The 17,844-nt window shown below is 45.6% G+C and overlaps 1 protein-coding gene and 1 long non-coding RNA gene across 2 annotated transcripts; both read right to left on the minus strand.

Annotated features, from left to right (window-relative positions):
- Positions 1 to 2,439: 2,439 nt before the first annotated feature.
- On the minus strand, positions 2,440 to 11,045 carry SLC25A47 (solute carrier family 25 member 47). Its single transcript, XM_027897524.1, has 6 exons — positions 10,851 to 11,045; positions 5,769 to 5,812; positions 5,416 to 5,487; positions 4,925 to 5,107; positions 3,533 to 3,803; positions 2,440 to 2,736 (listed from the first exon to the last, which is right to left on the minus strand). Exons 1-6 carry the CDS (start codon positions 10,876 to 10,878, stop codon positions 2,450 to 2,452), a joined length of 885 nt encoding a protein of 294 aa, XP_027753325.1. The 5' UTR covers positions 10,879 to 11,045; the 3' UTR covers positions 2,440 to 2,449.
- Positions 11,046 to 12,148: 1,103 nt separating this feature from the next.
- Positions 12,149 to 14,993, minus strand: LOC114064452. The gene is made up of 3 exons (XR_003572757.1): positions 14,978 to 14,993; positions 13,650 to 13,652; positions 12,149 to 12,241 (listed from the first exon to the last, which is right to left on the minus strand). It is a non-coding gene; the product is annotated as an uncharacterized LOC114064452 (long non-coding RNA).
- Between the last annotated feature and the right edge of the window lie 2,851 nt (positions 14,994 to 17,844).

Raw genomic sequence — 17,844 nt, forward strand, 5'->3', positions numbered from 1 at the left:
TTTCACCCGTACACTGTACAGATATTTTTCCCAGTAAAGGGTTGTGAACAGGTTGGATTGCAAAGACCTTACCTTCCTGAAATAAGCTGCCTGGAGATGCAATTTGCTTCTATTGTAGCATTTGTTCAGGCCACGCGAGACCCTGCTACATACGGTGCTGAATGCCCCAAGGCTTACAATTCTCAGCCCCTCGTGCTGGCTTCCACAGTTTTTCCTGCTCATATTTACAACTCATCTGTAATTCCTGTCTCAAAATCAGCTGTATTTCAGTTCCACTCACAGGAGGAAACATTTTTAGTCGTTTGAATGCATGAGCCTGTCAAGAAAAATGAGCTACTTAATATTCCAACCTTGGGCTGGCCATGAGTGGTATCATTGCTGCCTAACAATAAGTGGTTGTTTAGTCTGTTTTGCAGGCATTCTTTTACTGTCTCTGCTCAGGGAATGTAATGCCTGAGAACAAGGTCAGCTGAGAATGAAGCGGCATAAAGGAGCTTGATTCCAAACATCAGGGCAGAGCTGGGGTAAATCACTGCCCAGCTGGAACAGCACTTAGTTAAATGCATCCCTTGTATAAAAAGGTGAGGGTTGTAGACTCTTAAGAGCTATCTTAAGAGGAATTCCAGGCCTTGAGACTTAATTAAATCTTCAGTTGTAAGGACATTCTGACTAAAGGAAGTTTGGTGCTGACACTCAAAAGCTGTAACCAGGGGTAGGTTGCTGGGGCTGTAAGTGTTGTGGAGAGAATCCAGTTCAGTGCTGGGTCATTAATTTCACTCTCCCTTAGGGTAACATACTGTGGACCTGCCTGGTCTTTAACTCTGCGCTTGGACCAACTGCAAGAGCTGGGTAGACTTGAGAGAAGAATTATGGTGCTTGTTTGATAGCAAGGTTGTAAACATGTTTAAAAGGCCAGTTGAAGGCTTAGATTTCAGGAGTACAGTTGTGGAGCTTTTTAGTGGTCTCTGTTTGGAGTGGAAGAAGTCCCATTTATTCTTGTCTAGTCGAACCTGAAATCTTTATATTTGTCATTCTAGTACAAGATTGTTTTCTGTGTGTCCAGGGCAGCTGACAATGCTGCAAAATTACTGTCACTGTAGTCAAAGCGGTGCCATCAACTAGTGAAAGTGGCTGTGGACCAGAAGGGTCCTGAATATGAGAACTCCTTTTAAAATGCGGTATTCCTCTTCCTCTCCAGAAAATGCATTTTTAGCTGAATGTGAGAGGGGTTGGATCCAGTCCACTCCAGGTCTCATCATCCAGGGATTAAAACAGAGAGAGAAAGCATGTATGTGGCCCCTGAGGCAGGATTAGCAAACTAAAGTATTTCTGGAATTAGGTTTTTTTTTTCTGAAGCAATAGCATGGGTGCTGGTTTTTTTTCAATTGGCATGTTAATGAAAAGTAGGAAAAAGTAATGAAAAAGAAGTAATAGGAAAATGAGAAAGAAGTAAGAAATTCTTTGAAAATATACTTGTGACAAAGTAACATTTGGCTGCTCCTAACAGCATCGGTTTAAGGGAGAAGAGCATGCACTTTTGAAAGCTGTAAATCTTAATTATGCTCTACAACTTTGCAACTCTCCTTTAACTTGCCTTACCCCCGCTAGTGCACACACTTTACAGCAACCTTTCCTTTGAGAAAGCAAAGAGGCTTTGCATCTATTCCCACCCTCCCTGCAGGATGAGAACAGATTGCCTCCAAAGCTGTGCCAAGCTCAGAGAGACGCTGTTCCATAGGCCTCCGGGAGAGGCCTGATGCTGCGTAGGGCTCTGGGAGAAAATCACGTGGCTGCTGGGAACCCGTGCCTGGCGTCACTGCAGTGAGGCCATTAGCTGGTTATGTAAACAGACCATGCCTGCCACTCATTAAATAGCAACAGGGAAAAGCAAGGACATTCATATTTCAGCTGCTGCCAAGGGGATATAACTGTAGAGTACTCTGAGAAAATTACAGCTGGGAAAGAGAAGTTACAGCCTGAAGCACAAATATGTAAGTCACACAGTGAATGCAGTGCAGGCATTATATGTAAAGAGCACAGGCTGGATAGTGTTAAATCTTACACAAACTCCCCACAGCTCTTGCTTTGGTTGTGAGGATCAGTTTCTGTGCCAGCAGAAAACAAAATTAAGTGCTTTACCAAAACCGCTGATCAGACAAGCAGCATGTTAGAACATAAATATTCACGAATGTTTCAAGGGCCAAAGCAGCAGCTACAGTCTAAATACTTTAACAAGATAAAAGGGAGGTTGTATATGAATCCAAGGCTCCCTGATGAGTTTGTAATCCTATTAGAATGAAACAAAGCCATCAGTCATCAGCTTTGTGCTGAAATGTCCATGTTTGTTATGCTGTCCATCAATTCACCAGTGGATTTGTTGTATTACAAAAAAAAAAAAAAAAAAAAAAAAAAAAAAAAAAAAAAAAAAAAAAAAAAATAGTAGAATGAGCTATTTTTTGCTTATATAATGATCTGTAAATCTCAGTACAGCTTCATACGTTACAAACACTACCATGTTCACAGGAAAGGCACGAATGCAGTTTAAACCCAGTCCTTTGAAAAGCACTTTTGCACCCTCCTTTTTCACACTTTCCCTAACACAGTGAATCAGGCCTTTGTACTTGTGCTGGTCCGATTCATCTATTTGCATCCGTGATTTGATGACATCCATGGGAGTAGCTAATCCCCAGGCCAGGACTCCAGCAAAACCACCAGAAAGCAGCACAACAAGGAAACCTGCAGGAGAGAGTGAAGGGAGGAGCAGTTCACTTGAGTTTCACATATCTACAAGCATCTCAGATTTGTCAATGAACTTGGGTAAATTTCATGGTGTTTTCAGAAGTTATTTTGTCCAGCTCTTGCATTTGTGTGTTTTCAGTGATCACACAAAATACTCGTTTTTGCACATGTGACTCTTTGAACACCACACGAACTAGACGTGGTACAGCTCGAGAGCACTTACACCCTCTTCAGATGGATCTACTTCTTTTTATAATTCTCAGGGAGATGGTCTTTGCTGAATGTTACCTATTCAATCTTTTCTCAAAGAGGATAGTTGCTTTTTGGAGCTAAATCGCAACTAAGAACCTGAAATAAGTCTTTATGTTCTGCAACTGGACTTTATTTTCAAGCTCTGGACTGACCCTTATCTATGCTCCATGATGGCTCCCAGGAGGCTTGTCTATGTTTCATTTCTAGTTACATATCCTGCTTCTGCATTAACAGGATTTCATATCCACATATGAGACACCAGAGCATGCTGTAAAAATCCCTTCTGCAGAAAGAGGAGTAGCTGCTCAGGGACAAGGATGTGCCAGTGAAGCCCTCACAGGGAGGCTGCTGGCACCCATACCTGGGGCCCAAAACCAGCCCTGCAGCACCAGAAAACACACACACAGCAACTCTGCTTGAGGATCAGATCTGGGTGAGGTTTTATAGGTACTGGATGATGTTTGCCAAGAGTCATTTCCCTCTTAGTGTGGTATTAAATAAGCCATTTTTCAGGTAGTGCCAGATGCTCTCCAATACCTACCTGGTTTATTTTTCCCAGCTGGTGTGAGCCAGTCACACAGAGCAGAATAGGAAAGGAAATATACTGCAGAAGCAGAGCAATCCCTGCAGAGTAATGCAGAGCAGCCCTTGTAGAGACCCCCAAAACCTTCCTCCTTGGTGATCACCTTCAGACAGTGCAGAGACCCTTGGTACTTGGGTTTGGAGACAGTCTGAGATGTGACAGAAGGATGTGGGTTTCTCTGAGTCTGCATCCGAACTTTAGCCACTTCACTAGGATTTGTCAACACAACCTGTAACATAAGAAGGTGGTGCTTTAACCCTTCACGTTTAAACAGTGTATTGATCCCCCTCCTGAAAACTTGTTGTCTCCCAACGTTTCAGGCAGTAATATTGCCTGCAAGTTCTGGCAAGTTCCAGCCTCCTCCCCTCTACCTGTGCCATTCCACTCAGCAGGTGGAATGTATGCAGCAGGACACATGTATGAGCTGCACTGGGCAGAGTGGAAGGCAAGGCAGAAATCAACAAAGGATATAAAATACCTATAACTATTTGCTAAACCAGATGGGCATGAAAAGGGTATGTCCTCTGCTATGGGGAAGAAGCATATATCAGGGCTTCTGTTTGTATATGCATTTGAACCAAGACCATAAAGACTTTAAAAAAATTAGCCTGTGCTGAGTCACTGACTGCTAGGAAACACCTAGAAACTTTACTATCCAGACTGCTCTGTAAGAGGATTGTGACCCAGCACATGTTTCTGCCCAGCATGCCATTGGCATGATGGGGTGAGCTCTACCAGATTCACAGCACCTTTGGATGCTCACAGAGATCCATCTGCTTGCGGGAAACTACTCCTGGATTCAACCTTACCTCCCCATCCCAGGATCATACACGTTTGCCAGGCAGCATCACTTCTCAGTGGTGCCCTGTTGAGTTTTAAGTCCTGGCAAGGCAACACTGTGCACTGCCCATTTCTGCAGCAATACCATGCCGGGCTTGTACAGCTGCTGGGAAAGGATCGACCTGTGCTTTAACTCAGAGTTATCTCTTCTTTGCATAAACACACCATCAGAGCCACTTGGGGAGTTTACTGCCTAAGTTGTTTTCTCTTCCTTGTTCTGTGTTTGCTGCCATGGTCCATATCATTCTAAGAGCGTGTTCTCAAGTATTTTGATCCTCTAAACCAAACCCAGCATCAGCTGCCCAGCAGGACTCGGCCATCCCACGGCCATCCCAACCAGTGAGGGGGCAGCGCGGGCAAAGCATGACCTCCCCTGCAAAAACAAACCCACCAGACTTGTTGCATATTCCCCTGTGGCCTCACTGACCAAAAACATTCCCAGCTTTTCCAGCCTCCTATGTTTGTGAACAAGATCTCTTGTTGTGCTTTCCCTGGTGGCTGTTTACCTACCCGGACGGCACCAGCAACAGCTCCGGCAAGGGAAACATCCAGCTTGGAAGGCTTTGCATCTGCAGCCCCATATCGCAGTTTGCAGATTGTACAGAGGAAGTTCTTGTATGTGCCAAAGGAAACAGAAGAAACTGCTGATACGGCAAGGACTGATGCAGACACACCTTTGTAAAATCCCCAAATCTAGTGGGAAACAGAGGAGAAAAAACTTTTAAGAGTGAATGGCACAGAAAGGCATTTGCTTGAAAGCACTGGCCTGTGAGAAACTGCTTCTGAGTTCAGCCTCACCTCCCTGTTTGCCTCACCTGCATTTTTGCCAGGCAGCATCATTTCTGTCTTACAGCTCGTCAGCAGAGCTAAATTTCACCCTCTCCCAACAAATGGTTGTGTGCAGCTGGTGCCCACACTCCCCAAACTGACAGAAGCAGCTCTGCTTCCCCGAAACAAGGCATCCACAATGGGTATGAGCAATTCTGATGAGAGGTACCTACTTTTTCTGTCCTGTATGTTTCTTGAACACAGTGCCAAAACCCTCTGTAATGCTTCTCAGTCTGAATTCTCACCTAGGAATACAGGAGCAACTTTAAAATGCAGGTATCAGATTAGATAGAAAAAAAAAAAAATTAACAGGTGCCATAGCAGCAAACCAGAAATTAATCATAAAAGAGCATCACCAAAAAAAATTTTTTTTTTGAAGGAGACAACACAACCAAATACAGTGAAATATGTAGATATAATGAAGATAAAGCATTCTCATGGGACTACTTTTCTGGAAAGGAGGGGGAAAGCAAAATGGCCTATTGGTTTTTGTTCTATAGTCAAGAAATAAAGCTCCAACAGGTACCTTCACTGTGTCCAGTGGATAACCCACAGCTGTGCTTAGGCCACCTGGAACAGAGAATGTGTTGGAGACAAGTTACAACACGTCACGGCAGAAATTGTTCACATATCACAGAAGGGCATGGGGAAATAGCAGAAAACAGGGCCTCAGAGCCCTGCCATACTTGGCACCAAACCTCTCTGGAGCTTCAGTAATGACATTTGAGCCAAGAGTGACAGAGAAAAACATGCACATTCCTCTGTGTTACCAAGACACACACAGAGAAGGAATCATAACATCATGAGAAACTTACCATGGAGGAATAACACCACAGTGCAAGATGGGATGGGGAGAAACACTGAGAGCAGTGCAACAGGAACATTGAAGGGATGATATCGGACTGGTTTTTTACTCCTCTCAGCTTAGGCAGTAAAGTATTTTTGGACTATGACCAAGCACCCTCATGTGTGGTGTAAGCATCCCCACTCACATAAGTGAGTCTCTGGAGCAATTTTGGTTCTCTGTGCTTGACTTGGGAATATTAAGGAATAAAAATAGCGCTCACAAGGATATCTGTAAGAGTGGTCCTCACACGTTACAGGTTCTCAGCAATCTGTCTTGAAGACAGGAGAGGTGCTCCTGCTGTCTCCAGGGACTAACATGTCCTGGCTGAAGCTTACAAAGCACATCTACATGGGTGAGGAATTATTGAGGCATTTACATCCACACCACCATGCTGGACTAAGCCTTTGAAGTGCATTTCCTGCCTGCACCAAGCACTGCTACAAAATCAGGGGAAGGAGCGAAAGCACAGGAATCTTTGAGTCCTGGCAGGCTGCTGTGATGCTGGAGCGTGGCACAAGCAGCAGTGCTGCTCTGCAGTGAGACCACCCTTCTGCTGCCCCTCGGGGCACAGCAGGATTTGGGAGAAGCGAGGGATTAGCACTGGGTGTGCTCCAAGCCAGGGCTCCACAGTCCTCCCCACACACCAGCTGACTGTGACTCCCTTTCTGCTGCTGTGACGGCATGTCCAGAGTGTGGGGGGAGCTCCCAATCCTCTCTCAATGCCCAGGCTCACTCAAAAACCTTAAAATAGCCGCTGGAGTTAGAAATGTAATAATCCTATGGGACAGTTACTACCTTAATGTCATGCAATGAGGGCTAAAGAGCTCCAACAAGAATTTCTGTTGGTTGCAGTAACAAATAGATCTGCCTGTCCTCACCTCACTGCATTTCCCAACTCTGATATAAATGCTGGCAGATACAGCAAGTGACAAAGGTGCTGACCAGCTAACTTCCTCCCAGTACATCTACTGCCAAATTACCTGAGAGGAAATCAGCCTGGAGGATCATGGAGCTGTATCCATGTGAGTTATTTAGACCGAGTTCATACAAGTGCTGGATGAGCCCTTCAGGGAGCCAGGCAGTCAGAGGTACAGGGCATATCTGGTGGCTCACAGGTTGGAAACTGACTCTCATTGAGTCCTTCTTTAAAAAAAACCACTTTAAAACCAAGCTGTTTAAATATGTATTAGTTGTTGTGGGCATGTTCACCTGTGATTACATGGCTGCTTGGGAGCTCTGGAAAGCTCTCCTATGTTCTGCAGAAAAGCAGCAGCTGCTGCTGTGATTCACCAGGAGACAATCCCAAAGTGTGTTACTCAGAAGAAAACAACCAACAGCATCTTGCTTGCAGAAAAATGAGGTTTGTTCCTCAAAAATATCTATCGAATCTGGCATCAGCTAAACAGAAATTAGGGTGAAAAATGGGACAAGATGGAAGAGATAGAAGGATGGAAGAGTGAGGGCAATATTATGGCTTGAAGAAGCAATGCCTTTGGTCCAAGCAGAGCGTGATGATGCACAAAGTCATTTGGGGACACCTGCGTTGTCCTGGCCACCAGCCAGAGTAAACATGGACACTGCCAGACAGAGAAGAGCAACATGTAAGTCAATGCCAAGTGGACAGTGCTGACCTCAGAGCTGGGGTCTCCTGTCCCAGGAACCCCATCCCACCTGGGAGGATTTGCCATCACATCGATTTCAGAATTCCTGAACCTTAGAGGCAGTGGCCATCGGCTGATCGGATGCTAGTGACGCAGCGGGGGCAGCACGCACAGATAAGTCCTGGCTTGCTCCACCAGCTCAGGAAGGTAGGAGCTCATGCAGATCACATACCAAGGCTCATTTGGTTCAGTGTTTGACAAGAACTGACCTCTCTTCTGGAAAAATGTCCCTGGTCACACATTTAGATGCAAAGTCAACAGCATAGCAGATTGCCCCAAAACAGAGTGTTTCCCACAGTATTTCAATCCTAAGGGCTCCCAATCAACTTGATTCCAGCAAGGACCAAGCATCTCCACTTGGGAGGTGGCAATAATGGTAAATTTTTCACTGCTCCCACCAGGTATGTGAATCCCCCAAACCTCCAAATAAACACAGCCTACCATGAAGTGCACTCCTTAGGAGCCAAAGCAGTTGTCAGAACTGAGGAGCTCAGCCAAGTCCATCAAAGGCTGAGGAAGAAGGGTACAGTCACACAATATAAATAGCCTGGGACTAAGATAGCATGACCCACACATGCCCTGTTAGCACAGCAGAATCTAAGAAGATCAGCAATGTATAGCATGCCTACAGGAGAGGGTTCCTGTGGGAGTCCTGCTGAGTAACACTGCATCAGCTGTGACAAAAATAAATAGCAAAACCAGCTGAATGACTTTTTTTGATTTTAGCGAGCCATTCTTAATGCCTGCTTTATCTGAGATATTCCCAGGTATTGTGCAGAGGTTGCGGCATTGCCTCCTACACACACACACAGAGTGCAGGTACAAAATGGATTACCCACAGTCTCTTCACAAGTCAGGGCACTCTGACCAGACAATTCAAATAAGAAGGGATGCTGGTGGGGTGACAATCACCAGAGAGCAAGCTGTATGGAGCCTGCATAGGTTGCAGGATGCAACAGGTCTGAGCTGTTGACAAACTCTTGGCTGGGGGACCCAGGGAGAAGCAGGCATGATTGTCTATACACTGGGTGAGTAGACAACAACTTCTGAAGACCTTTGTTTTGTGCAGTTCACATCCCCAAAATCAGCTGTGCTTTATTCAGTAATGTGACCCTGGCAGTGGTCTGCAGGAGCTGCTTTATCTGTGAGAACAAGTTGACAGCATGTTCCTTTTGTAGAGGGACTATTTTATCTACCCCTGGAGTGTCTGTGACCTCACAGTTGTGGAAAAGCCCAGGCATGCTGCAGACCCTGCTGCTCTATCCCTTCTGGGTTAATCTCAGCCTCCCCTTCCCAAATCTGGTGTAAGAGTCAAGTCATCCCCCAGCCATCAATAGCCCTAATTATCAATCCCCATCCCCTGCCATGGCCCAGGTTGCTGCTGTAGCAGGGCTGGAAAGCATACATGGGATCACAGGAAAATTCAAGTTGGAAATGACCTCAGGAGGTCTCTAGTCCAACCTCCTGCTCAGATTTACTGGCCAGGAAAGACATCCTTACTGATGAGCTACTTCCCAAATCATCCAGCCACATTTTGTGGTTATTGAAAGTCTTCACAGTCATTAAACATGTTTCTGTCATGTTTTTTTCCATCTGGAGTCACAGCAGATCACTGTTTCCTGGGTTGAAGATAATGAGCTTACCCCATGGCCACAGAAGCCATAGCCCAGAGGAGACGCACAGTATCTGCAGCTGCCTGAGGCAGCCTGAGGATGGAATTCAAATGGGCAGCACTTCTGCTGTTTTTCAGATGTGCTTAATCCATGCTTTCTCCAAAACACTCTGAAAACAGATCAAGGTTACAAGAATGTAATTTACTAAACAGAAATTCTGTTGTTTTTTTATGTTGCCTCTTGAGTTATTTGATGCTCTTCAGATGGGTTTGTAGCCTCCTTAGGAACATGAACACTGCTTCAGCTCCAACAAACATAAGTCAAGAAATAAGCTCAGCACCAAAAACCATCCAGTTCCTGCAGAAAAGCTGTCCCATCCTGGTAGCTGTCCCATGCAAGGTCTTTTCCAAGGAGGGTCTCTCAACACCCCAGGAAAACCAACACTGCAAGAAACAGGCACATCCTGGTCCAGCTGGATATTGCTGAGATGCCAAACCTTGCCTCACTTGCACATTTTTCATGATGAGCAATTAAAGGGTGCAGGGTAAAATTTATCATGGCCCTCCCCAGGACAAGCACACCTGCAGTGGTTCCACAGAGCACTCCTGGTGAGGGAAAATGTTAAATTTCAGCAAATCTCAAAATGAGAACTGATGTGCAGGCTTGGGCTGGATATCTCAGCCACCTGGCAGGTTTACCCAGCTTTTCTGTCAGTGGTGAGACCCCAAGGCTTTTCTCTTGCTGTTTATTGGTACATGTTATCTTGGATACTCCACTAAATCTGACAAGATCTAAGCAAAGAAATTAGACTGATGCATATATTTTGTTGTTTAATACACAGCTAGGTTTGAGCAGTACATGCTCTAAAAATGTCTAGAATTTAATCACACTTCTCTCCTGTTACTTTTTTTATATACAGCTAACCTACTTTCTCCCAGATCAGAGCCTGCTATGTAGCACGCCTGCGCTGACATCACCCTCACAACTGCAAATTTATCTTAACCTCACATAATGCAAAGATCATTCATTCAGACATTCTTCACTGCAACAACACGATGCTTCCTCCCCTCCTGTCTCACAGATCACTTCCTCAGCCCCCCAGAGCCACAATTCCAGGAGGTTGCTGGGACCCCCAGACACCAGGCACGTGAGGGTTTGCTGTCCAGGCAGTATGAGCCAGTTTGTATCTGCACACAAGGTATTACAGTCTGTCTCTTCCTATTAGAGTTTTACCGTGTCCTGCTGCAATCAGACCAGAGGAGATTGCAAGCAGTGACCTCAGATGACCTAGCTGCAGGACTGCCTCTCCAGCAGTTCTGTGAACCTGCTCCGATGACATTTTCCATTTAATAAGGAAGAACACACTGTTAGCAAGCAGCCCCCATTGAAAGACTCTCAACTCTGATATTGAGACTTTGCTCTTTAGCTGAACAAGAGGGAAACACAGCAATCTGCTCTCATCAACAAGCACTAATTTATGTATTTACCTCCAATGGCTCCAGCAATGAAATCCATCCAGAGTGTGTCTGCAGCCTTAATCACCCTCAAGTAGTGTTAGGGAGGTAGAAAGAAGGAGTTCTGTCTTCCCAGAGCCCTACAGATCCTTCAGAGACTGTGATTTGCAATATGAATAACTTTCCTACAGTCTTCTCTTGCCTCTGGGGATTGTGAGCCTTGTGGATACTCGATGAATCTGTACACTGGAGGCAGAGCCGGGTAGCCTGGAACTGATCCAGGAACACAGTGAATAAGTAATCCCATGAAGCCCTGAAATGCTGTGCCAAAGCTGCTGTTCCCAGTGCCCTTCTGCTTGGAAAGTCACGAGGGGTGGTGACTGGCAGGGTAACGCTGGCTGTGAAGGGGCCATTCCCCTCTGTACTTATTAGCTCCAGAAGACAGCTTTGCACACTTATTTGCCACAGGACATTCTTGCCCTGCACCACAGAGAATTTCATGACACCCTTTGCATCAATGAAAATTCCTTGTGCCTTTCCCAAGCAATTTTTCTTGACTTTCCTAACCCATGAAGCTGATCCCAAACCTCTAACCAGATCCTCATGGATTATTACCTGCTCATTATGTACACGTGTCATGAAGACCAGAAATTAATCCAACCACATCCAGAGTATTTGCTTCTATTTCAGACAACAGCATAATTTTCCCAGCCCCTGGAGCAGCTCTGCTTCTTCACTTCCTGCTCAGTTTTCCAATCCCCTTCCAATGTCAGCTCCTTGCTGACTTCAGTGGCAGAGCAGGAATCATGACTGCTGCTGACCACCCTCCAGCGGTTTGCCCTGATGGGGTGATACCTCTAGCAGGACAATATGAATGCCACTGGCTGTCTCTCTTAATCATGGACCCATTTCCAAAAACCAACAAAATAGAACCGGAGTCCTATTCAATTATTGCTGGCTGCAGTAGGACAGCAGCCAGCCTGCTTTGAACACTCCAGTTTTCTCAAAGTAAATGCTTCGGGCCTTGTGGGACACTCAGCCAAGAGCATCAAGGGGGCTCCGAGAGGCAGGGGCTGGGACAGGAGGTGGCTCACCCCACGGCAGACCGCCTGACCCGCGTTCAGCTGCTGTTCATGTGGAACCCTGCTGCACTTCAGCCTTCAAAGCTCTCCTTTCAATATTTTCTACTACCACCGAGATCTGCACCTGCAGCAGCTCTGCCCAGGCCTGTGCCCCAGACTCCAAGGCTCACAGCTGCGGCCCTTCTGCTTCTCACGGCCCGGCCCCCACAGCCTTCGCCCTGCTGGCAGCAGTCGGGTGTGGGCCCAATGCTCCAGTGCCATCCATTTCCAGGGCTAGCTGATTCAGCAGGTGAGTTGTTACACACTCCTTAGTGGATTCCGACTTCCATGGCCACTGTCGTGCTCGGCCTCGGGAGCAGACACGTTCTCAGCTGGTGGTTCAGCTGGCTTCTTTGCTGTCTTGTGGTTTAGGGTTCTCCAGCCGTCTACATCTGTAGCTGAAGTTATGGCAGTACCTACATTGAGGTGGTTGCTGACTTTGGGTCTCATCCCCTTGGTTCTCCTTACCTTCTTCATTCCCAACCTCTCTAGGTTGTCTTTGACGAGGAGAACCCCCACTAAACCATGATCTGCTATCCCAGTGCGTGCTCTGCCTGACTGGTCTGCCGTCTCCTGCACCCTGGTTGTCAGCACCCTCCACTACCTCTCCCCGTATGGGAGGGTTGGAATATTGTGGATAATGCCCATGGGACCTACTCATATAGTAAGGTGGGTGCCACCACGTGCAATAGGGACAGCGTTGCTGGGGAGATGGGAGATGGATTTTGCCAGGAAACTAGTCCAGAACCTATTTTTTAACTTCCCAATATGCCTCCAGCGCAGGGTGGTGAACTCATAAGGGGAAAGAAGAAAGAACAGAGAAAGATCTACTGGTCAAAGGGAACTAAGAGCTCAAGAAAATGTCATATTGCATATTTTTGCACAACAGTCCCATTAGCAAAGAGTGCCACATCTGTGCGTGAGAGGTTAATCTTTGTCCAGAGTGAACCTGAAAACCAAAGTCCTGATGCAGTGAAGGGCTTGCCAAGCTGTGACCTGAATTGTACTCCCCTTGAAGAGGTTTCCCCGGGTCAGAGCCAAGGCACATTGGCAGCAAAGGGAAAAGAAAATTTCGTGGCTGCTGCCCCTCTGGGATCGGCTTTACAGGGGAGCTGAGGACTTCAGTACCCAGTGCTGTTTCCTGCACATTTCACAAGAACCTATTGCTCACTGAAGTTCCTGTTTTGGGTCTGATGTGCCAGTGACATATAGCACAGGTTGGTGTGAGGGCTCAGAGTTTCTGGGAATTGAAAATGAAAGGATTTTTATCAATTGCTTCCCCCTTATTTCCTATGCTTTATTCCCTGAATGTTTTCTGCACTGGAGAGAACAGATTATTCCAGTGTAACATCCTGCAAGGGCAGCAAATACTTGAAACCAGAAGTAAAATATTATCTAGAGAGACAGCAATGTAGCAGCTAAAACACACTGGGTTATTCAGTAGCTCTTCCTTGTTACACCTGGTGTCCGTAGGGGGGTTATTAATGGTTCATCAACAGTCTGCACATGCCAACTGTGGAGAAAGGTGCTGTTTCCTCTTCCCCCATCATCCATTTCTGCCTCTGACCTTGCAGGATCCCTCCAGCAGTGGAGCCAGGAGTGGAACCTGCTGTGTTGGTGACACAGAGGGACAAGACACAGTCCTCTGTGGAAGGGCAGCCCTGGAGCCTACAGCCTCCTGGTTCCTGCAGGGATCAGGCAACCTGCTGACCTGCTTCATCCCAGGCTGCCGCAGCCATAGCCACCACTGCTGGGACACCACTCTTCGGTATTGTTCTTCTGGGAGCTGCTTCCAGGCAAAGTGACAAGATTCACTGTATTCTCAAAATGAAAGTCACACCGTGGATGAGGGTGTCACGTGGGGGGAAATTTTTCTACGTATTGCAGTAAGTGCTACCAGCAAAAAAATAGAGTCTGGCTGTCATGTCCTACTGGCTAACTAAAGCAGCAGGGCTAGTAAGTATTTCAAATGAAATATCACAAGATCAAACAAAATTCCTACCTTTTTTAGCTGAGCTGAACAGCTTAAAAGGAATCTTCTTCATGAATTTTTTGAGACTGTTAAAAAAAAAAAAAAAAAAAAAGGCAACCCAAACTCCCCACTTAGCACCAGAAAAGTAATCCTGTATTTATTATTTTAACCTCCTTTCACAATAACTTTTCTCAAAATGTTAGTTTGCTTTATACAGCAGAAGGCTGACTCAAGGTTCAAACATTTTGATAACCTTCTGATAATGGTTTTGGTCTCTTCAATAAGGTATACTGGCTTTTCTATGTCGCTGGAGTTCCTCTGCAAACAGAGGTCATTCGGAAGGCACCTATCTGAAAGAAGAATATTTTGGGGCTTGAAACGTTTCACCTTGTCCCATGAAGCCGTCTCTGGAGGAATGCACACCACTGCTTTAGGGACTTCTGCCCCAAAGGGGGCTTAGCAGACTAGCATGGGCTCCAAGCAACACAGATGCCACTGTAGTGGTTTCTAGTTCTTTGCTACTGATGTTTGGTCAGGACATAGGGGAAAATAGGATCCACTGCCACACTCAGCCCAGTCATCATGTGATGGCAGCAAGGCAAGAGCCATCTGGAAGATGAGACCCACACAAGTTCAAGTATTCACACAAGAGTACGTACTGAGGAAAGTGTAATTCTGCATGAAGGAAACCCCACGTGAGAAATAAAGCCTGTGTTACTATGTTTGCTGTTACTTTCTGGCACACTCCAGACAGCACAGACCAACTCCATTCTGAAGAGAGTGACACTCAAGGCAGCAATTCAGCCTCCCTTACCAGGAGTACTCCCAGAGACATGTAGTCATTGAGGTCTCATTTTTCTTCACACTTTGCTGAAGGAGTTTTCTCCTTCATCCCCCTTCCCTAGGTTTCAGAGATATGCCATTAACTTACCAGAATCTCAGCCCTGTAATGCTACAGGTCAATTGAGACAATAAAAGAATCCATCCCAAAGAGATTTTGAGTTCTAAGGAAGATATTGATGAAATGTGAGTCCTTCCTGTCACCCTTTGACACAATGCCCAAGGACTCTAGATCCAGAGATCACTGCTAGCCCAGCTTGCAAATAAGCACCATCTATGCACTAGTGAGAGAAAGTGCCTGGTCTCAACCCAGGTGATCTTCTCAAAGCATACCCTAGGAAATGACACAGAAAATGCATGCTTTGAGCCTCCACAGGGATAGCATTCCACAAGAAATAACTCACAAGTCCTTTTGTCCAGTAACAAACTGTTTAAGAGTGATTTTTTCTGAATGGGTGAACTTCACAGGTATTTTGAGAAAGCAGAGCATGGAAGGTGCTGTCAGAGAAAAAGACAGATCTCACTGTATGAAGCAATCTGCAGGAAATGACACTGAGTGATAAAAATTGAGGAAGGCCTTAATTTTGCACAGTGTGTGATGGATAAAACACTCCATTTGCTTCACAGGAGGAGGCAGCTGTCTGCCCACCCAGGCAGAGAGAAATGCTCTGTAGTAAAGTGGCATTGGGTCCAGAGGGCTGGTACAAGTGATGGAGCAAAAGGAAAGATGAAGAGGGAGACTTTAGGTAGGTGATCAGTGTTAAATGGCATCATTTAGATGAGACAAAACAGCAGGGGCATCCCCTTATCCCTCTTCTTCCACATCTCATTCCCAGGATATTACCAACTCCATCCATCCTGCAAAGCAAAAGAGAAGCCTGTCCTCTTTTGACTCTGCAACCACCTGCTGGCTTGTCATTCCAGATTTGCCGAGAAAACAATCCTTCCTCGTTTCCTGCCATAACATTCTGCATTTTCTATCCCACTAGCACTAGGCTATATCACACTCACATGCATCACCATTCATTTCGATCCAATTTATTTTGGAAAAATCCTTGACCGAAGAGACCGTTCAAATAGCATTACCCTCCTATGTCACCAGGCTGTTTGCACATTGCAGAACAGGAAAGAGTGACACCAGCAATGCTGAGCTGGCAGAGCCTGGCACTTGGCTTGAGTGGTAAGGGGTGGAAGCAGGGGCGGAGCCTCCTGGCTCCAGCTGTGTTACGGATTTTCAAATCAAAGCAGCTCATTGTCCTTTCTCTCAGGTACCAATGAAAAAACAAGAATTGCACAGACTTAAGCACTTGCAGCAGGAATTTCACAGAGAAACAAACAGAAGCAGTAAGGAAACCACTCTGAGCATTGACAACAGCATCAGCTTTAGCCAGGTGTAACAATCAGTGATTTCACCTCTGGAAAGCTGACATAAGGTTGTAATGTTTCTACATGCATTCCCAAGGGAAAGGAAAATAATACATTTCCAAGATGCCTGAAAATTATACCAGTAATTTAAGAAGTGACAGATTTTCTGGCTTGGGGCAGGTCACTCAATCTCCCTATACCTAATCTTCTCATCAGTACAACCAGCATGTTCACTGCCATGAAGCCATTGCAAGGATCCAGACACTTCTCAGAGAGCCACAAGCCTCTATTCAGGAGTAAATCACAGGAAAATGTGGAATTAGCAACACTAGCACCCACCCTACACAAGCCCCCTCTGAAAATATGTATATATTAAAAATTTAGACTGTTACAGGAATCTTTCTGCAAAATCATAGCATCATAGAATGGTTTGGGTTAAAGGGACCCTAAGTTCATCTAGTTCCAATCCCCTTGTCATGGGCAAGGACACCTTCCACTAGACCTGGTTGCTCAGAGCTCCATCCAGCCTGGCTTTGAAAACCTCCAGGGTTGGGGCATCCACAACCTCGCTGGGCAACTTGTTGCAGTGCCTCACCACTCTCACAGCAAAGAACTTTATCCTAATATCTAATCTAAACTTGCTTTCTTTTAGTTTGTTGCTCTTCCCCTTTGTCCTGTCACTACACGTTCTTATAAAAAGTCCCTCTCCGTCTTTCTCATAAGCTCCCTGCAGACACAAGAAGGCCACAAATAGATGATGATCTTTACAATAAGAAAGAGGAAATTTGACAGTGCCCCACCACAGCGAGCTCTGGGAAAGGTTTTTATGCCAGCCTGCTTCGCTAGGACTTCAGAAGGACTCCTGGCTGTGATGGAGGGAGAGGATGTCAGGACTGTTATTGAATTCCTGATTGTACTTTGAGCTGCTTTCCAACCTCTTGCACATTTTTGGCGCTTTAATGAACAGAAGATGTAGTCAGAGACTTGGCAGCAGCCTTGGAGCAGAGGGAGGCACTCACCTTCCTGACCTCCTTCTCTCTACCACCAAGCAATAATGTACTCTTTATTTGTCATGATGATGTTAATGTGCAAGCCTCAACCTTTTCCTCAGGGGCAGTTGAGGAATTATTATTTGGGACTTTGATATCAGCTGCTAAAATCACATGGGAAAGTTACTTAACTGACAAACCTGGCACTAGCAAGTTCAGAAAACAGAACTTTTTCTAAATACTGACATTATTATGAGCTTATGTTAAGAAGGGATATATACAACGGAATTTAAAACTTTTTACCTTGCAGAAGTGGAAAACAAGGGAAACTGCAATGAATTACTTAAAGGCTTCAAACAAAACCAAAGAATCTCCCTTAAAAATTCATCTACAGAGTGAGTTTAATGCCAGAGGAGAACCCCATGTTGTTTAGGGGGAGAGAGCCTCTGATACTCATCCTATCTTGATCAGTACTACTTCAGGGATCTCTGCCAAAAACCTCTGCAAGCAGTGTGCTCTGCTGTAGTGCAAACACACACCCTATTCAGCAGCAAGTGTTCAATCCTGTGCCTTCAACATCAACATGACCTCTTCCATTGGCTCAAACTGGAGAAAAATTGAGGTGAAAACCAGAAGTTTCCATAGCTTTTTCAGGAAAAATAGCAATGAAATCTTCTTCCCCAGCAAAGAATACTCAGACATCAGTACTAACAATATGAGGTCCACAGGCTCACTTATCA

This window comes from Empidonax traillii, unplaced genomic scaffold (assembly GCF_003031625.1).
Source record: "Empidonax traillii isolate 1590-97213 ecotype Southwest subspecies unplaced genomic scaffold, ASM303162v1 scaffold544:size423439, whole genome shotgun sequence".
Taxonomy (NCBI): domain Eukaryota; kingdom Metazoa; phylum Chordata; class Aves; order Passeriformes; family Tyrannidae; genus Empidonax; species Empidonax traillii.